General features: G+C 39.0%; 1 protein-coding gene and 1 long non-coding RNA gene across 4 annotated transcripts in view; one reads left to right on the top strand and one right to left on the bottom strand.

Moving 5' to 3' along the window:
• USP24 (ubiquitin specific peptidase 24) overlaps positions 1-18,810 on the bottom strand; it is a 71,251-nt gene extending 52,441 nt beyond the window's left edge. For both annotated transcript variants that reach the window (XM_062580985.1, XM_062580986.1), the window contains exons 1-7: positions 18,502-18,810; positions 5,769-5,934; positions 4,747-4,814; positions 3,163-3,306; positions 2,396-2,518; positions 1,408-1,443; positions 743-808 (exon numbers count right to left, since the gene is read on the bottom strand). In XM_062580985.1, the coding sequence (XP_062436969.1) occupies positions 743-808; positions 1,408-1,443; positions 2,396-2,518; positions 3,163-3,306; positions 4,747-4,814; positions 5,769-5,934; positions 18,502-18,810 (912 nt within the window). The remainder of the gene's footprint in view (positions 1-742; positions 809-1,407; positions 1,444-2,395; positions 2,519-3,162; positions 3,307-4,746; positions 4,815-5,768; positions 5,935-18,501) is intronic.
• A 389-nt stretch (positions 18,811-19,199) lies between these two features.
• Positions 19,200-21,827, top strand: part of LOC134143537 (uncharacterized) — a 110,042-nt gene continuing 107,414 nt past the window's right edge. For both annotated transcript variants that reach the window (XR_009959133.1, XR_009959134.1), the window contains exons 1-2: positions 19,200-19,283; positions 20,294-21,418. This is a non-coding gene — a long non-coding RNA (uncharacterized LOC134143537). The remainder of the gene's footprint in view (positions 19,284-20,293; positions 21,419-21,827) is intronic.

Raw genomic sequence — 21,827 nt, 5'->3', positions numbered from 1 at the left:
CTCATATACGAGCTTCTCTCATGAAGTGGAAAACATCAATATACTGTAACAAAAGAAGTTGAATTCCCTCCAAATGGCAGTTCATTGAAAACAAACAGATTAGCGACTGATCCTAAGTGACATGGCTTTACTTTAACCTTCTTGTTCTCCAAAACTTGAAAGAAAATGAAAAGTCTCCTGAATATAGCTTAGGAAGCTAAAAAACAAGATACACTTTGTCATCAAAAATTAGCTTAAAACTGTTAAATTAGTCAGTTAACACAGCTCTTGAAAAGTTCCTTAGGATTAGACACTGTCTGGCTTCCTAAGAATTTTTTTTCCCAAACAATTCCACACTTTTTTCAAAGCGCTATAAATTACTTTGCTTACACCTAAATGCAGCTACAGCTGGAGTAAACAAAAAATCCCAAGGATATACTGGTGACTATACAGTAACACCATACTTATTTACATCTAACCGGAAGGTTGGATGTCAGCTGTAAAGGTACACTAACTCCTCCTCCTTTCTGTAAAGTCTCTAAAATTCATGTAGAGCTCCTTAGTCACAGCTCCTATGCACAGCTCCCAGGCACAACCTCATCTCACTTCTAGTCTAATAGCACTCCTCCAGCTTTCTCTGGGGATATTGCTCTGGTACCAAAGCAAAAGTTAAGAGCACTGTCGAAAGGGACACTACTGACTCTTCACAAAGGATATTACAGAAGTGAAGAAAAATCAGGTGACAGACAGAAGATGAACGTACCCCAAGTTCAATATCTTCTGAATTGAGTTTTGACTGAATTGCTGAAAATCCACCCAATTCTGCAAACTGAAATAAAAAAAAAAAAAGATCAGTATTACATCACTGAACTACAGTATTTCATCTTTTAAATATGCTTTTACATCAAATATTTCATTAAGAGTTCCTGGGCTGCCAGCAAGTATCCTTTACTGTAGAACATCACATTCAACATGACTTTTGTATTTTCATGAGAATTCAGCAGCACACTAGGGAATACAATGCATTATACTTGGGTACTAGTTTGAAAAACAAGCTAGAAATTCTGTCTCTGGTAAAAATGGGTATGGGGAAGAAAGCTAGATCCACATGAAGTGACAGCTGAGTGGCCTGGAATATTTCACTGTGGAACATCACTGCAGTCTAAACTGAGCTCTGGACTTCCTTTACTGCTAGCTATCTCATTAGTGTAAAGGTGATCAAGGGAGAAGGTAGCAATCTCCTGAAAAAACGGATTTGGCAAGGCCCTTTCATTATACGTAGGGAGCATGATTAAAAACAAACTACATCCTGTGACTGTCGCTCTCTGAGGAAAGAGAGGGGAAAAACAAGGGGAGAGAGAAAGGAAAATTATTATCTCTCAAGAGATTAATTCAAGTAAGAATTCTGCTTAGTATACATTTACCTACCCTGTTTACCAGATCCACCAGCCACCCATGAGGTTCCTGAACAATTAAAACATTAACAAATTAGTAGCTGCAATATCAAGCCTTTGTGCCAAACTTTTGTCTTCTGAAAAGGAGATTTGGATACATGCATTCAGTTCATGAACCCACATCCTAAATGCATGCACTATTACGTCAAAGAAAACAGCAACGTGTTTATAACAACTCCTTTACAACGTGTGCAGCTGCAGCTCTGGGAGGTTCTCATTAGCATCATCCTCTTTTGGACTCTGCTTGACATCGCTGACCATGGGCTGTGGCAACAGTACTCGTGGTGGCTGCCAAACCTCAAGCAACTATATTGATAGCACATTAGTGTGAAGCATTACTAAAAAGCCTGTCCCAAAGCAGCAGACACAGAACTTCATTTCTACAGCCACAACTTGTTTCTTGAAGGACAGACCAACAACAGTGAAGCTCCTTTTTAAAACCCACCCATCTGGAACAAATGCGACAAGGCAGTGCAAACCTCAAAAACATCTCCTTAACAGTGTGTTTAAGCTGAAGATATCCTATCTTACCCTGAGGAATCAGAAAAGCATGAATTCTCCACTAGCGCTATTAACAAAAGTCAGTACAGCCAGGGGATACTTATACACTTGGAGCTATCTTGGTCATTTCATACTCAACAGCAAAACAGATGCAGTCCTCAGATGAAACAGATCTACCTGTTATGATCTTTGTGAAATTTTAGATAGAAAATACACCAATTTATAAGTCTAGGAATAGAGAACTGAGACAACAATTTCAGAGAAGAAAATTAATTTCTAAAGTTCAACATACACTCAAGAGCTATTCACTGTAATTCTGGATGACGAATTTAAGCTTTCCTGAGTCACAAATGCTTATTATCCGCCTCCCCCCCCAAAAAAAAAGAAAAAAAAGAAAAAAAACACTTTTCTGAGGCATACATCTGCCCTAAAAATAGGCTTTAGGGCATGGCAACACTTACCTTCTGAAAAGTGGATATGGGTGAGACAGCATGCATGTTCCCTTCCCCAAAGACTTCTGCCCAATTTCTCTGGCATACCTTCATTCGATTCTTGAAGTGATATTCATTGTCAGGGTTAAATGCCTTGAAAGAAAGCCCATGGTAATGAAAAGTACGGCTTATGCCACAGTCTCAAAACTTTTAAGGATAATATTCAACTTTTTCACTTGAACATTCCTCTGGTTGACAGTTAAAGATCTAGCAAAAAGTAAACATTTAACAGATGACCTATTCTCCTGCCTCTCAATTCTTACTGTATAAAGCACTCTGAAGATAAATAATTCTTTATAGACAATATTCAATATCCATGTGATCCAGAAATTCAAGTAAAGGGGAAGATGAACTTAAAGTATCAGGTTTCAAAAATGAACAGAAAGTGACAGATATGAAATACTTTTAAAAGATCTAGTTCACCCCTTTAAGAGTTGGACACTGGATGTTGAATATCTATAGCAAACCAGAACTGCAGATTTTAAGTCTACACATTATGACTTAAATAGTTACAAAAAGCAGCAAAGATGTGAATATTAGATGCCAAATACTACATCTACCACGTAAATACTGCATACAAAACCATTGAGTATAATTCATGACAGTTACTTCTAGAAACTTTTACATTTTGAGGATGTTCACTGAAACTAATATACCCTTATCTTCCATATTACTTAACCAGATTTCTGAGTTAAAAATCCTCTTATTACTAGAAACTGCATCAGAGAGACAAATACCATTGTAAGTACACCAAGCAAGCCCACAGGAATAGGATCTTGTTTTACTCTTTCGGCAACCAAGTCTACTAGCAGCATGAGCATGTTGTAGATTCCTTCATGGATTTCAGTCCCCCACTTGTGAACAGCACTGGATGTCAACAGCTGCCAAAAAAATAAAAAAAGGAAGAAAAAAGAGTATTTATTGAACCTTGAGCACAATCACATAAAACAAGAGAAACATCAATCCCAGCAAATGTTTCCTTAGAGTAAAATAATCACTGCCTGGTGTGTTATATTAGATACTTTTCCTGCCCTAACAGTTTAAGAGTTAATTAAATTTATTTCATTGAAGACCACCTTAAATCACAATTTATGACAAATAAGGTGTAGCAACAAAGCAAACTGTTTTCCACTTTCACTAGCTATTAAGACTGTAACTTTTGCAAGGCACAACCAATATGCAACTAATATATGCTTGAGAAACTGTGGTAACCAGGGAGTATATTGTTAGATACTATGCAATTGTTTGCAGAATGAGCACACAATTGTTGTATCTTCAAACTGGTGTGTCATAAAGCTGCACTGAATTAATTTTTTGAGCAGTTTTCTGTTAGCAAACAAAGAAACCAAAGAGAGCGTACTATGGAGAGATGTATTTAATACCGCTTTCACACCTACTGAAATGTGTTCTTTGAACTATATTAGACCAAATTTAAAGAGAACATTAAGTTTCTACCTACAAACATAATTTAGTTATTGCTAGTTGTGCCTGATCTTTAGCAAGTCTTTACAGTTAAAAAGGTTCACATTTCAAATACAATTACTTTTGTACTATTTTAAGAAATAATATATTAGGCTCAATAACTGACTTGTAAACATTTCAGTAAGTCAGCACATTCTAAACTTAGATTTCTACAGACTCTCTTTCTAGAGGACTAATCCACACTATTTAATGTGCAAAAAATACCAAGTGATTTGAAAGCCTCATACGCGTGGTTGTTACTCTAAAAGCCAAAAGGAACAAGAGATGTTTTTTCTCTTTAAATAGGCTTGTATTTAGAGTTCTTTTTAAAAAGCGCATGCATCTGTTTACACACATTGTCCTACAAGCGAGAAGCCAAAACGGATAGAATAGTGGGAAGCAAGTTCTTTTGGAGGTCTCTGTAATGAAAACTCATAATAACCCAGACAAGAACAACCACAGAGACATGTAAGGCATTAAGCACTGAGGGGAAGGCAAACTCTAAACAGATGAAAAGAGACATGACAGAACTTAGCAACCTTCCAAAGAAGGAATAAAAAGAAGAGAGTCAAAGGAAATCTGCCATTAATGGCTGTATCTAAGGATCTTTACACCCGCCTTTAGGTTCTAATAACTGGAATAGAACTCTTGATAATAAACAAACAACAAAAAAGTGATTTCCCTGTCTGTGGCAGTTACAGAACTGGGACTTAAGAGTTTGATTAAAAAAAAATCTAACAATATACTCCCTGGTTACCACAGTTTCTCAAGCATATATTAGTCTGGAACATAATATAAACTATTCCCACCACAAGCAACTCATATACAAACACTGACTTGATGCACTGTTACCTACTTACCTTTTTAAATGCTTCAGGCATGCATCTGTCCATAAACCTCTTGCAATTCTCATCAGAATCAGAAAGACCTTTACAGAAAGGAAAGGCAGTATATGTTTTAAGATTACTTCAGGGAGCTTGTTTTTAAGTTTTTGAGAACATCAACCAACATCATCATTAAAAGTCCTATTGTCCATGCAAAACTAGCATTAATACTTTTTCAGCTATGGAAGTGCCAGTGAAAATAACTTGCCTTTCATAAATAAGCCATTTCCAAATGTTCCACCTTTTACAACTTGTTCAAGCATGATTAGCACTATAAATATTTCTCCCTTCAAAAATCTATAACTTATACTAACGTCAAATCATTTCTCATGCTTCACACCATCCACCAAAACCAAACCTACATACAACCTTGAGAACACAAAACACAGGGGGCTTTGGTTTGCTTTTTTCTTTATAAACCTAACAACTTCCATTCTTCAAATGGATTATAACCTCCTTTTAGTCTGCCATGAGACATGATGCAAAAGCTACCTTGTAATCATTATCCCAAGAGTGGGCATGATGTCTTCACAATACAGTTAACTCCAGCCAAAGCACTGAATACAGAAAAATCAAATTCTAGTCTAATGCAGTATAAGCATTTTACTAGGAAAAAAACAACCAGTTATACAATCTTGGTCCAGTATGAATTTAGATGACTGTCTGTTTTTACTAATAACTTGCACAGCCAAAAGAAAAAAAGCTCTAAGCTCCAATTCAGTTCTGAAAAACAGTAATTCCTACAATCATAAGAACATAAAGAAATATGTGCTCCACTTTTTAGAAAAAGCTTATATAAATAACTTTAGAAAATGAGATTGACAGTCTTTTTATAGCATCAGGTATAGTTCACTGTTAGCCACTTACAGAGACACAACCATTTTACAGTTGTTTACTCAGCACCCCGTGAAATAGATATGAAAGCCGTAACTGCCCACTAAACTGCCAATAAAATCTTCTGAACAGATAATTTTTACATGAGTAGAAATAGAACTTACCTAGTCTTGCTAGGTAGGTGGATGCAATTAGGCACTTGCCTAAAGACTCTTCCCGCTTATACGGTATGGACCAATGATCTGTTAAAACTCTGCTCTCCAATTCATATAAGTTGGTCGTTGGAAACTCAATACCTTCACCAGAGCAATTCCCGTTTTCATCATTTTTCTGTGAATAAAGAGATGTTCGAGTCAAGCAATTTTTATCTTTCCTAGACACTTTAAGGGGTTCAGTAGCTTTGGAAAGGAAGGCTATGCCTGTAACAAGCATATCAAATCTTCAACAACCCTGAGGTTGCTTGGGCTTTTCAAAGTAAAATTTGATAATTCAATTTCAATTGAAGGGATTACATACCTTTATATATTTCCTGTAGGTGATAACTACTATGTTTACATGACTAACTGCAAACTAATCACCTATTTAAATGGCAAATCCTTTTCCTTAACATAACAGATCCTAGAATCAAGTGATAACTGCTTCTAGTCCCTGTGGGACTGTAGAGAGCATAAACTCTCATCCTCACGGAACTCTGCATATTAATCCTCTGTTCAGCAGTTGCTGTAAAGCATGGAACAGTTTATTTTAAGAGACACCAATTTGATCGTCCTCTCATCCCATCACATTAAGAAAAAAAACCCCACAAAACTAATCCAGCACATCAGGGTGTTTTTCTTACTAGCTAATTGTCCAAAGAAAAATTTAAATCTTAAATATAGTTGACAAGCGGACTACAATTGTCCTTCTTCTGTAGTCAAAATGAGTTTCTGGAAAGTATTCTGGGAGGCAGACATGGAAAAAAGGAAGCAGAAGCAGTTCAGCTTTACCAATTTCCTTGTTAGTGCCACTGAACATCAGCTATTTCTGTGCACAGACAGAACACAAAATTAGCCCCACGTTTTTTATTAAGTGCCATATGAGGCAACTGTTTCACTAGTGCCACATGAAAAAGAAGACTGGGTAGACAAGTCATCTATTTCTTTTCTTTAATTTCTTTAATGTCGCACAGAGGCTAGCTGCCCCATGCATAAAGAGTTCATGTGTCCTAGTTTTTCTCTGCCTTCTTAACAGGCAGAAGTTAAGCAGGATAAAGGGCAGGCTGTTTGGATCAGAACTGGCAGAAATTGGGAGCAACTGTCAGAGAAACAAGAAAACAGAAGTGCACCGATAGCAGCAATATCCCCTAAGGAGAGAAGCCAGAACACGCAAGCAAGAAGGACAAGCAGGAAGCACATTCAAGTGCGATAAAAAAACCTGTGTCGGGAAAGTGAGTGGAACAAGTACAAAGGAATAAACCAAGAGAAATCAAATAAATTCAAGAAGAAATTGTATGCAAAGAATAATATCAATCCACGCAGAGAAGTGTGCTTCTGTTTTTTTCACTGCACTTGCCATTTGAAAAATTAGAGCTGTTTATTAAAAAAGTAAACACTTCATCTTCACTTTTCTAATGATTCAAAAATATTAAGTCAAAAACATCAATTGTATAGGGTCTACCCTATAAAACTCACTGGTGCAGGTGACCACAGCACGCAGCATCTGCTTTTAATAATCTGTTCTGAACATCAGCATTAATATTTATAGAAGTGTGGTGGAAAATAGTATTCAGAAATGAAAACATGTCATTGTTTGGAAAACAATGTGCCACCCTCCCACAACCCTCTGCTAATCACTTAGTCCCAAGTTCGTCATTATCAAAAGCTGTACTTCCCTAAAGAAACCTAGATATCAACTTCCAAAGCTGAATTTGTACAATCCAGTACCATGCACACAATTCTAGCATCATCTATGTCCAGTAAATCACATCTTGTCAGCTTTTGAAGAAGTGACATTTGAAGGTTTAAGTTAATTTAATACTGCTGAAAGACACTGAAAGTATTTAAAAGCAAAGGTTGTCTAGGAAATAACCTGTTGCAGTGATAAAGCAAGCAACAATTAAGTATAGGACTTCTGTAGAAAACACCTATCCAGAATACAAACCCATCTCTTGTAGACTGGACCCCCCCCCACACACACTTTATAAATACTTCATACAGAAAGTCTTTATGGTAACAGTATAGGATACAATAATTAGTCTGAAAAACAAAGACTGGGTGCAATATAAACATCTAATAGCTAGGTCCTGGAATTCAGTTCAGCCTAGACTAACAGAAAATGAATGTGACATTTCAACAAGTTTATACTACCTGACCCACAGTTCCTCCATCCCTTAGGGAAAGGTGTCCATGTTAAATAAAAATATCCATTATTAACACTAGTCTTTGAGGCGTTCAGTCTAATAGCAGTGCAGAGGTTCAGCTGTCGCTGAAAAACGTCAGCTCTTGGTCTGCCTCCCCAACTACATTTAAGGATAGTCGAGCTTTGTTCACTTCATTCTTTTAAGTGATTTGAAGAGTCAGGACTACTAAGGAAATTCATAAAGAGATACTGAAGTAATGCATCTTCTTAACTGTATGCATGGCTCCTCCAAATAAGTGTATTATCATTACAGTCATGCTAAGGATACCAGCAGCTTATTGCTGGAGTAAGTCTACCAACAACATAAGGAAAAGAAGGTCTTTTATGCAAAAAAAATAACAGCAGGTGTGGTACTGGAAATATTACTGTAATAACACAAGCAACTATTTTCAATGAAGGAGCACATCTTTGGCAAATTCGATTAATTAGAGAAGACAAGTCATTCTTGCATGTCATTTTTTCTGCTACTAAATCCCTGCCAATAAAGTTCAATTATGCAGTAATTCTAAAATGCATGATGACACTCAGCTTTACAACTACTGTTAAACCTGCACCAGTTTCCAATAAATGCCCGAATAGTTTAAAGTCAAACTCAAAATTTGCTTCAAGCCATTAATTTAATACCCTGTATTTCTCAAAGATTACTGCCCTTCTCAGATATATTATCACACATTCAGTCATTTCTTACAAGGTATCCAGTATGAATAACAGTTTCTCCAAAAGCACACGGCTGCTCTTTCATAATTATAGTGTCTTTCAGCACAGAAAAACAAACAAACAAAAAAAAACCACTGTTCACTATTCAATTTAAATTGATCTGTGTACTGCTCTTTGAAGTGAGGGATTTATTAGCAGCAGTTGTATTAAGAAAGTATTCTGTAACAAGGTACAGTGTCAGGTCTTACATAATTTAGATTGGCTCTCCAATCAACAAATGCTGCAGACCTTATTTGCTCTGTTGACATTCACAAATACAACACCTCACCCAAACGCAATACCTCACAGCTCTGAACAGGTAATCACTATCTACACCTCAAGACTGTGGGGCTAAACTGTCACTACAGAATCTACTGGTATCAGTTCAGGCTGTAATAAAAGCTTTTAAAGAAACAATATGCTATACAAGAAAGTATGGAGTGCACAAAGCCATGTTAGTCTCCTCAAAACTGTTTTTTCTGGGTCTTATTTTGGGGGATTAAATATTTTTTGATATAGAACCTTTTTTTCCCCTCACCTCAAACAGATGACTTAAGAACAGTGTCTCCCAGTTGTTGCTTACCCTTGATCACCTAAATCAAGACTACGAAATTCTGTCCAAACAAACTTAAAACTGGACTGGCACCTGGCATGTCAACGATTTGCAGGGATGTTCTCTGACAACAGAACAGTAAAAGCAAGAAATTGGTCCTTTTAATCAACAAGTCATCCAAAGATAGATTTAAAATCATCAAGAACTACTTTCTGGGTCAGGAAATCATGGTACACACCAAACATCCTGTGATGTTCTCCCTCCTGCAGCTCAAGGCTTAAGACCAAAAAGTATTTCATAGAATCGGTAAGGTTGGAAGGGACCTCTGGAGATCACCTAGTCCAACCTCCCAGCCCAGCAGGGTCACCTAGAGCATGGTAGACAGGGTTGCATCCAGGCAGGCCTTGAAGATCTCCAGAGAAGGAGACTCCACAACCTCTCTGGGCAACCTGTTCCAGGGCTCCGTCACTCTCACAGGGAAGAAATTCCCCCTCACGGTCAGATGAAACTTCCTGTGCTTCAATTTCTGCCCGTTGCCTCTTGGCCTGTCACACGGGACAACTGAAAAGAGTTTGGCCCCATCCCCTTGACATCCTCCCTTCAGATACTATTTGCCAGTAAACCTTTAACACCTTTTCCCATACCTTCCGTTGTGTAGTAAGAGGTACAACAGCCCTGAAAAAACCTTGACCCAGTCTAAGGGGGCTACTTGATTCCTTCTTTCAACTTATTTTCAATGTGTAAAACTGTGGTTATGTCTGTACACATACATACAAGCACTCAAGAATAATACTCTCACTTAAAATGTCTCAAGTGATGACGGTCCAATGGCATTCTCTCCAATAGGAACTAGTACCTTCCAGAGTTCTTTATAAATGTGAACGAATAAAAATTATTAAACATCTGATTTAGAATGTGTTGCCTAAATCTATAGTACAAAACTTGCCATGGAAGATCAACAAAGAACAAAGATTAGCCCTCATATAATAAGTGAAACATAAATTAACTTTAGTTGGCCACAAGCTGGCAGATCAAAACTTCAAAATGTATTCCCTTAATGTTCAGCTACTTGATCCACCAATTTGCATTTAACTAGAGCCACTGACACCTATGATACTTGTTACTTTACATAAAATAACAAGTAGTTTAAGGAAGTATTTTGACACTAACTAGTAGTCTCAATATCAATTACAATTAAATTACAAATTAAATTTGCTAATTTGATTTTAATAGAAGACTACCAACACAATTTAGTATCACCAGAGCTAGGTTTCATATGCCATCCTGAATCCAATATAACTTACAAAACAGAACCAGAAAGTCCAGTTTCTCTCAGTATGCAAAAGGATCATCAGCACTTTTAAGACACCAGCAGCTCAAGCAGTTCCCTCTATCCTCATGCTTCTCCCCAGTTTTTTTTTTTTCTTTTCTTTTCTTTTTTTTTTTTTTTTTTTAACAAAATGACCATCATTTTACAGACAGGAAAAGTGTTTTTGACGTTTCACTATATTGTTTTCTTAATACATACTTACAAATGAAACCAAATTTAACTGCTCTGGAAACAAGCAACGCAAAAAAGCTTAGTCAGTATTAGAAGCCAAAAATTCTAGGCCCACCTTTCAGTTCTGCTACAAATGTACTATGCAATAACACAGAAGTAATTTTTCAATGTTTCACTTTCCCCAGCTGTGAAGTACCAATAATAATACTTTCCTCTGTCATAGCATGTTGATGTATGATTCACTTGTATTTGCAAAGTACTGCAAGATGCTCAAATGGAGGCAATATAGAAGCAATACCTCAAATATCCATAAAAACGGAAGGAGCATTTCTCTACTCTGATCTACTGTCAGACGTCCATCAACTTGTGAGAAAAGCTACGAATCCTGAAGTCAGGACTTGACAGTCTCTCTTGTCTTTATCTGTCAGACTGCTGACTAAAGCTGCTTTTACTTTTATGCCTGGATGCTTATTCTATTTTTTCTTTTAATTAACTCTTAAAAGCAGGATATTCCATTTCCTAGAATTGATTCATAGGGGATAAAGCTCTTCAGATAAACCAAAGCCACTGCTTTGCACTTATACACTTGAAAACACTAAGCAGGAGGTAGATAGTGTTTAAAAAATGCAAGTTTTCATATATGTAACCTACTTGTTTTTATAAACTAGTATTCCAAGAGCTTTAAGAACTTTAAGACTATGCAAGCAGCAGATCTGGGAACAAAACTGAGGAGTATTTTCCAGTTACCTGTTCCCATCATTAGACCAAACATACTTAATCCACATTGCTGTGAGCAAGCTTAGTATCCCTTCACAAATAGGACAGTACTAGTAAGCCCCAGAAAACGATGTTACATACACAATTTATACATTATGATTCTTACGTGGCTGGAACATGGTATTATATTATGAATATGTAAAATCTACTTCTATATAGGCCACTTAGCAAGAAGAAAACCTACCATGATTTCCTAAGAGTTTTAGTGAGGAGCAGCTGCTTACTTTCCAGTTTCTTCCAATTACTATAGTAAGCAGATACAGCATCTTGCTCTTACATTTTCATCGACACGAAAACATCTATTTGCAAAAATTCAGTATACAGCAATAAAAAGCAATACTTTTTGTTATTTATATTCCATTAACAGAAATTAAGCTTGTTTGGGAGGTATTTGGATTTTTTTTTTTTTTTTAAACATAGGAGTTAAGCACTTTAGTTCAAGCTTTTGCCGGGCAATCTAAATTTGGTTAAATTTTACTAGACAAGCAAATAGTCTTGTCCTAAGAAAAAAGATATTTTATCTTGTTATATGAAGGAATGATACCAACCTATCACTATTTTTTTTTTTAAACAGACTTTGTCTAAGTAATGCTAATTTGGATTCTCTCTATAGAAAATTCTGAATTACTCAGTGAAAGTTTTCATAGGAAGTTTTAGACTCCGACTTTAACTGAGTATTATGAGTGCCTTAGCAAGCATGCACAATTAGACTAAACATTTCTTAATAGGTGTAATGGATTTTAATAAATCAATCACAAAAAACATGGTTTCTTCTCCCCCAGTTCTCAACTCAAGTGTTGTGTAAGACTTGGAATAAGGCAAAATATAAACTTGGAAAAAGAAAATATTTTCAGCAAAGCTAGAAATTAACTAGAATTTCCTAATAATACTGCAGGTACTGGTATCCTCATTTTCCAGGGTGACAGTGCAATGTTAGCACGCAGTATTCCCCAATGCACTTCACGTGTTACTCGGAGATAAATACAATGGTAAGCACTACAACAAAAAGAACAATGGCTCTGTAAAAATCATTTTTAATTAAAAAGACTTGTATAACTTAAAAAGAGGAAGTTCTTAGCCCCCTTATGCTATTACCATAGTACTCAGTGGAATCAGAGCCAGCCAGATTTTTAACAAGCACATTTGGAAACATACTTTCAAATTTGATAACTAGTTGTAGGTCAGGGAAAGGTCATGGAAAACATTGTTAGGAATGCCATTCATAAAAAAAAGCTAGGAAAACAGACTTTATCTTCCATGCGCTTTCAGTATCATCTCTGGATATAATTAAAAGACTCATTCCATAAGCATAACTACAAACATCCAGCCCAGACACTGAGTCGATACCATTGTTCCTCTTAACCCTTAAATTTTCCTAAGCTTTTTTCTGTGCTTATTTCCAAAGAACTCAATATATTTTTTCATGGTACCAGGTAAAAATTGTGCTTTAATGTAATAAAGCAATGAATCACAATTTTAAGCTCTAAAATGCTATTGTCCCTTGCCAAATCATCAGGTGTTAAAAGAGAAGTGCCGCAGGAACACTAGATAAAGCATTATTATAACATTTTAGTGATCAAAACTTAAGTTTTGGAAGGGAGAACTAATTCAATAATATAGCTAAACATTTACTCACATTTTTATTCTTTAGGCGCATATAGAGGTACACCACAACAGAAATGTCCACGGAAAAGTGTCCACAAAGAAAATAGTTTGAATTAGTGGTATCATTAGCTAATTGTGATCAACTTACATTAACAATCTTTAAATGTCTGTCAGGTCTGCTCTGCTGGGCATCAGAACAAGAGTAATCTAAACTCTTGTGTTGTAGTGAGCAGGAAGATCAAGTGGCAAGAAGCATTCAGAGTACATTTGGCTTTTTTTAGTTTAGCCCATCAAGCATAACTGAAACATACATACCAAAGCCTATTCCTATGGCAGCACAAATACGTGTTTTTTTCAAATTAAGAGCTTTACAAAAGAAATAGGCACTTCCTTTCTATCTTTGCCTTCTTCTTACAAAGAGCTACTGTTCCTTAATCCAAAAAGCAATCCAAATGATTTGCTGGAATTAACTTCTAACACTGGTTAATTTGTTTTTATTCTCATTCTTCCTCAGTATTTCACTTCCTTATTAAACAGCTGCCACAGAATAGCACTTTAAACTGGGAAGACGACCAGAAAAAGCCTCCAGAGAACATTATAGCAAAGACACTTCCTGCCCAGCTGAGAAGTTTGCTATACAGAAGTTATCTCCCACCTCCACTGACCCCACAGACATTCACAACCTTCACTGTTGAACTAGTAATTTAAAAATGCTAGTCTCAGTCTGAAGATCATTTTAACAATTGTACTACATGATAATGGCTTTATAAATCATTTGAAACAAAGCTCGTAGTTAAAATTAATCAACAGCATCTGTCAGTATTATCTCCCATTCGCCTATCTTCACATAGCATCTCTGCATCTTCTACGAAGAGTGATGAACAGGTAATTTTTCTTTCAAAATACAAGAAAGCATTCATGCACCCTGAATCAAGAAAGAGGTGCTATACCAGGGCCACTAATTTTTGAACACAACAATGTCAAAAACCAGCAGTGCTAAAATACTAGTTTCACTTGACACTCTGATGGCATCTAGCCAGGGACTCAATGCCAGAATCCACCACAAAGCTTTATTTGATTGCTTAATTGCTTTACAAGGCCAATTCCTAGACAAGCCATACTACAAAACTTCCATGACAGAATGCCAGAAATACTCACTTTTGCATAGCTCAACTCTACTAATGGGAGGAGACAACTTCAAAGTTACAAAGTTATAAAATTGTAGTGAGAAATTCATCACATTTTCTTGAAGGCTAAATACTAAAATAGGTTTTTTGTCTTTAAATAAATACAGCTCCTTCCATTCAAAGAACTTCACAAGTCTAGCATCTGCAGTACACCTATATAGCACAAACCATTACTCTCATTTTACACACTAGAAACTAAACAGGAGGTTAAGTTACATACCCACAGTGACAGAGTGCATCTGCAGCAGAACTGCTTTCAGTACTGAGCTCTAGTAACGAGGTTTTGAACACAAAAGTTCTGCAGTATGACTAGTGAGAATCTGTTCTCAGCACTGTTTCTGACCGACGTTGCTGATCTGCTTCTTTTACAAAAGCCTCTTCTCTTGAAATCAAGCAGTGCTTCTAAGAGCAATCTTAGACAAATTTTAATCTAGACACAGTAATAATAATAATAGATAAATATAAACCTTATCCTAGTAAAACTTGGCATACCTGAGTTTTCGATCCAATTCGATCGAAAAAACTCCAAAAGTGCAAATGCTAGAGATGAGAACAACTAGATGGTAACACAATCTTTTAATCATAATTTACCAAGAAGGTCATAAATATCTATCTCAGAAGCTGTTTAAAAACACATCAAGCTTATGTTGGGAAAGGTTATACAAACTGTTGGCATATATGCTGTTGCTACCATGTTCCATATTTTTAGTATCAGTGGGTTCCTACCCCTTACGACAGTTCAGGTTCTCTGGTCACAATCACCGTATCCATTTGGCCTGGCATTCTCATCCTATTCCTCCCCACTCTATAGAAGCTAGTGCTATGGCTAAAGTATCCCAATTCATGGACACACTGACATTTTCATCATATTCATCCATAGTCCCATGTCAAATTCTAAGGGTTTTTCAGTTCACATAACAGTGTATCTCACAGTCATATGAAGAGATGAGCAGAAACCTTTCTCTCTGCTTAAAAAAAAAAAACACCTTATAAAAATCTATATAGCATCTAAGGAACAAACACATAGTATCCCATATTTTTGCTGGAATACACTTATCAGATTTACTTCAGCCAACAGACAGATGTCACATCAAAGAGGCAAAGTTACCCCTTGTAAAAGCAGGTGATCTTAGCCCAAAAAGATTTGGCACTACGGAGTGCCATGAAAGTTGCACTGAAATTGCAATTATTGATATTTCAGAAAGATTGCACAAACCAATGTGAAGACCCTTTCATATTCCCAAATTTGTATGGTCTTTTTCCTCTAATGAGTTAAGCATGGTCACGCCAATGAGATTGACTGCACAGAGACACTGCGATGACTAACTTAAAGCTCAATGAATTGGTTCTTCTCTGGAAGACACTAGGCTGCTGAAACTGAAATTTCAGTCCTTGTGAAAATGAATGTGTGTATGTCCTTATCTCAACTCACATGTAAAATACAGCATTCATATTGGACTAGCTCACAGTAGCTGTCTTTTTTCTAGGCCAGTTATTCCAAATTCAGGTTTCTATAACAGTTCTAGATGCCCTCCAAGACCAGAAGCCTGGAGCGCAGAAAGTAAAGAGGATTCAAACCAGTTTTACTATTTTATCTAAACAAAACGCACTTTTTATTAATATGCTATGTATCTGGCTGCTTTGCTAGTCTCAGCGAAAAACCACAAACCTTTCTTTGATCAACAGTATTTACTGAACAAAACAGACTAACATTATGTAATAGGCACCATATAAGCATATGCAAACATTATTTTCTCTGATCAGTAATGAATCCATTAAGTGTTTAATCATTCATAAATCTATTTTTATAGGCAGTGTAAACTGCTCTCAGCCAACAAATGAATGTAAATACAAAGTACAGATCAGTTATATACCTTGAGGCATGACTGAAGCTTTCCTGTCACTTTTAAGCTACAAAATCTAATCCTAACTTGTGTCTACTGACTCACGAAAAAGTTTACTAGACTACAAATTTTTTAGGGGAAAATTTCTAATAATTTTGTTCCGTTGATCTATATATTCATGTACATTATTGATACATAAAATCCCCCAAACAGACCAAAAAACTAACTGATCACTACCTTTCCACTAAGTAAATGAGAAAACAAGCACTATGAAGAGAAGGAACATGTGCTTAAGGACTGTTAGAGAGACGACACAGACAAAAATATAAACAGAAATAATGTCTGAATTCTGTGTTGCCACAGGATAGTATTATGTATGACATACAATATGTTTCAACATAACGTATATGACTGCAATGAATAGATAATTGTGCAATTGGCTCTCTGAACAACTTCACATACCATAAACCTGCACTGAATGGAAAACTTCTTGCCAATTAACCACCTAAATAATATCTCTAGTTTATTAAGTGTGGTTACATTTGAAGAATAAACAACTGATCAAAAGTAATTCCCCTCCCCTTTTGAAACGTATTTCAAAAGTTGCCACACTGCAATGCAGTATTACACAAATAAGCAGAGGCAACAATCCCTTAAGATTTTTCCAAGAAAAACTTTAACATCACATAAATATTATTTTGCTTGTATATGCAAGAGTTGATGAACCTCCATATGCAAATGAATCCAACTATTAAGTGTGGGTCTGAATTTATATAAAAGTTTTATGCAGAAATGGTACTTCAGTCCTTCTATGCCTAATCCTATTTTGTGGGTGTGCAGTCATTCACCTATATTCAAGTGTTCTGGTTTCCCTCGTGTGGGTTAATAACAACACTAGTGAGAGCAAACAAGAACAAGATTGGCAAACTATGCATTAGTGAAGTTTGATGAGACACACAAATGGAAATTACAGAAAAAAGAACTCTTAGAGTTGTCAGTGTCATTTGTAATAGGAACAGCAGAGAAGAAAAAAGGATTTTTGTGAAGTTTATGCTGACAGCATCTCTTCAAATATCAGTCTGACAACCCAGATAGCCCCATCTGTAACTATAAAATATGTGAAAGAAAAATCCACCCTCTGATAGCTAAAGACCTGCATGAAAACATGCAGCATTAAAAGAGTAACTCTCACTCATTCCCAGCTGTTCAACGCAAAGGCTAGAAACCAGTTTCTTACTGCTTTAACCAGTAAACAGTGGCTTCTCCATATATGCAGTCTAACAGACCATCTTACTCCACAAGTGTTCATCATCATCTTCTATCAGCTAAGGACCTAACCCCGTTAACTCAGTGAACAGGATCACATACCTTAACTCTGCATGACTGCATTTTAGGATAGTATTTAATGAGACTGTGGAGACAAATGATGTACGTTAGCTACCCTTACATGCAAGTAGACATGCACGTGTATTTTTTACTTATGTTTTAATACATATATACACACACAGAAAGTTACCATTTCTGGCTTAGGGTAGTGTCCACTGAAGTCTGGGAGGATACCTGAGTTTCCCTGATCTTATTCATGTGCTTAGGCATCTGCTGCTGGCCACATTTTGGGACGCAGACTAAGCAAGGCAGCCCTTTGGCATGACACAGTAGGGCTGTTCTTGTGTTCTCACCCCCATGTGTCCCACAGTCTGGACGCTATCAACTAGCTCTTCTTCTATGTGTGCTAGGAATTTTTTGAAAAAAGGCCTGGAGAAGGAGAAAGCTTTTATAGGTAGTACTACAGGACTGCTCCATGCACAAAACGCAGTAGGCAAAGAGCCGCAAGTGTATCTGCTGTCTGAGTTCAGAGCTCTGGAAGAGCTTAGAGGAGAGAAAAGGGCAGGTGAGGTAGAAGGCAAGAAGCTGTGAAAGGCTGGTATCCTTCAGCATTTAAATTCCATTTTACAACATAACTACAACTTAAATCCTTTGTTTTAAGAACATTTTAACCCCTTGCAGTTCTATTTCTGGACTTATGCTTAGCCTCTCCAAATAAAACTGTATGCAAAGTAATGCCCATGCCGCCCTTCCCTTCACACGGTGCAGTTAAAAAATATTACACCCATTAGGCACTTGGATTATGCAAGAAGGCACAGGGAAAAAAAAAACCTATCGTGGCCACACATTCCTAGAATGCCAAAAAAGAAAAAAAAAAAAGCCCCCTGGGTGCTCTTCCCCTCGCCTCGACCGCAAGGGACGCGGAGCGGGAGGCAGCCCCGGCGGGAAGGCGGGACGGGGAGCACCGGCCCCGTCGGGCGGCCGCCCTCGGCCTCCCCCCCGCCGCCTCACCTCGGTCTCCACCACTTCGTGGTAGGCGGGCGGCGGGTCGAAGCCGCCGCTGCCGCCGCCGCCGCCGTCGCCGCCGCCGCCGCGGGGGCCCTGCCCGCCGGCGGGGGAGCCGTGTCCGCCGGGCGGGCCCTGCCCGCTCTCCATGGGCTCGTAGCCGCCGTAGTGGAGGCCGGGCCGCTCGTTGGTGAGCAGCGCCACGGCCTCGTTGATGTCGTTCTTGGCGAGGCGCAGGGCCTTGCGGATGGCGGCGGCGTCCGAGAAGCCCATGCAGAGCAGCGTGGTCATGTGCTGCTCCTCCTCGCTCTCCATGGCGGCGGCGGGGCGCGGCGCGGGGCCGCCGGCCGGGCGGGCGGGCGCCGGGGCTCAGGCGCGGCCCGCCGCGCGCGCCGCCATGTTGACGGCAGCGCCTCTCCCCTCAGCCGCCGCCGCCGCCGCCCCCCCGCGCTCGCGCCCTCCGCCCGGAAGCGGCGGCGAAGCCCGGCAGCGGAGCGCCCGCGTCACGTGAGGGAGGCGGCATGAATGGCCGCGCGGGGGAAGGCGGGAGGAGGAGCGCGCGGGAGCGGCCGTTGCCCTGGGAACGGGAGCGGGAGCGGGCGGCGCCGCGCGGGCGTCACGCGAGCGGGAGGGGCGTTGCCATGGCAACGGGAGGGCCCGCGCGCGGCGCAGGGCGGCCCCGCGGCCGGCGCCCCCCGTGCGCGGCGCGGCCCGCGGCCCGCGCCGCCGCCTGTAATTACGCCTCTCGCTAATTAGCGGAGCCCCCTGGGGCTGCAGCGGGCTGGGAGGTAGCTGCGTTTTCCCAATTAAAGCACTTGCAGCCCCAGGGGGAAGGAAGGGAGGAGGGGGACGGGGAAAGGGGCGGGCGAGGCCGGGGCCGGCGCGGAGCGAGGGCAGGCGGCGGCGGCCGGGCCGTGCTTCGCCGCCGTGTGGCTCTGAGGTAAAAACGCTCGGTTCTTACAGCCCGGGCCGCCTGGGGGGTGACGGCTCGTCTAAGCCCCCCGAAAGGCGGCTGTCTGTGCCTAGAGCGAGAGCGCGGCTGTGTGTGCCGGCCTCCTGGTTTGTCCTCTGTCGAAATGTGTCTTAAGTGTATGGGAAGTAGGGACACGGTTCCGTAAGAGAAGAAGCAGAGTGCAATCAGGGGAAAAAAAAGAAAGAAAAAAAAAAAAGCAAGTGACCAAAGCAGAAAAAAAAATTCTTAAACTTGCTCATCCAAATTCTGGTGGCGGCAGGATAACTCCATGAAAGGCAGTAGATTTGGATCTCCAGAGACTGTTGAGGCAAGATTTATCACTTTAACAATGTCTTTTTTATATGTATATCCATAGAAGAAGAGAAAGGAGGAAACGGATAAAAGTTTTGTCAAGATCAGTGCTGGCATCTGCACATAGGTGTTTTTCTCTGGAGACTGGTATTTTCTGGCAAACTGTTTTCTCTTAACAGAGGCTGCCATCAGTGAAAGCACTGGGGTTAGGAAGCGAGAAATAGCTGTCTGAAGTCTTAGATACGAATCACATTCAGTGTAGAGGAGACTTTTGAAGGCACGAACAACGTTTAGGTGTCTAACCTACACAAACTTCCAGCGAGAGCTCAGTGTCTGCCTCTATTCCTGAAGGTGTTTGTTTATAGGAGACAGACTGATAGCTCAGTCTGTTTGACTGGCACGATTTCTGATTCATTTTTAAATTGAAGTATATTGCTAGTGGTCTAATATTTCTTATATACTGATCTAAAAGGCAATCACAGCTCTTTCGTCTTGCTCGTTCAGCTCTCTGATTTTTTTTTTTTTTATTAATAGGCTGACATTCAGTGGAATGGATGTAATGCGCATATCGCTCTGAACTTCGGCTTCTGGATCTGAGGAAGGTCCTTTCATTCACATTGCTCTCCAGTTATGAAAGAAACTGTTATGGCTCAAATTTGGCAGGCTTCAGAAAAATTCCAGCAGTTCAAATGCATTCAGTTAATATGCTGAATATTGACTCACTGCTTACTCACATAATGAACATTTAAATTACCCTTTCTCATTTTCAAAGCATGTTATAAATAAGATTTAATCCTCACAGCCTGATGAAGTCAGTTGGCATCATTTTCCCCTGCTAATGGAAGAAAAGTTTGTAGGAAAACTAATATCTTTTATTAGATGTCATTACTGCTTTCAGATTTATTTCATAGAGGTACTCTTGTAAATTTGCACTGAGTTAGCTAATGAAAAAATAAAAGTACTGATTGTAATCCCAGGTGAATAAGAGCAGAAGAGAATGCTCTACACTTAGTGACTTTAGGCTCTAGCCAGCTATAGCTTGTCTGCCCTGGAAAAAAAACAAAGTTTGGAGGGACTTTGCCAAGATGTAAAGGTAGTTCGTGGACACAGCAGCACAAGGTAGCTTTGACAGTGAGCTATACTGATACTGAAGTTATTTTTTACAAAATTCTGTGATGGCATATTTCTTGAGATTACCTAAAGGCTGAGACTGTGTATTCCAGTTTAGCAAAGAATATCTAGAAGTTATTCACACTGAAAATCCCATTTAGCAAATATTTTTCATGCACTGTCACTTGAGGAAAAGTTACAGGGAGAAGCACAATAAACCTATCTAACTGAGGACTAGAAAAGGAGAGGGAGAGTTCTGATGGAGGATCAGAAGGTGCAAAGAATAAAAGGAACTGAACTGAAAGAAACTGAACAAGGGAGCAGATCTCCTCCAGGCCTCTCTTTGGCAACTGGACAGGCACAAATTCCAAGTTATCCAGGTTGATGTGGTGTGCATTTACTATTACTTGATTGCATTACTTTAAAAAAGGATAGTTACTTTCTACAGAATGTGTCATGTGTATCCTGAAGCACCTCTGGATTTGAGGAAACCCCCCTGTGTTACATAATCAGAAAAGAGGCATTTTTGGAACAGAAGCTACTGTTTTGGTAAGTGGTCATTCTGTGACATTGAACAGAACCTTTTAGGTTAACTGTGATGTTGTCAGGTAGTCTAAAAATAGGATTTGACAGAGCATTGCAATGACTTTTGCAGAGATATTACAGTAGGAGTGTTTGATCTGTGTTTTTTAACTGAATGTGCTTTTCTTCATAAGCTCATTTTAAAGCCAGTCCTGTGTTTTATGGCTCGCTTATTTAAACAGTGAATACAGCATTTTCACTCAAAGAAGAGAAACAGCTGTATTGTTCTGGTGGAACATACACATGCAGCCGAACTAAAAGGTGACTCTATGGCCTATTGAAGTCGGAGGTTTTCTGTGCTGTTTACAGCTGCTGGGACATTCCATCCAAAATCTTCCGAATAACTGGGAAACATCCTTTGCCATCCTAGTTTTAT

The sequence above is a fragment of the Rhea pennata genome, chromosome 8, assembly GCF_028389875.1.
Source record: "Rhea pennata isolate bPtePen1 chromosome 8, bPtePen1.pri, whole genome shotgun sequence".
Taxonomy (NCBI): Eukaryota; Metazoa; Chordata; class Aves; order Rheiformes; family Rheidae; genus Rhea; species Rhea pennata.
The sequence above is the reverse complement of the archived record's forward strand: the minus strand, read 5'-3'. Positions and strand labels throughout refer to the sequence as shown.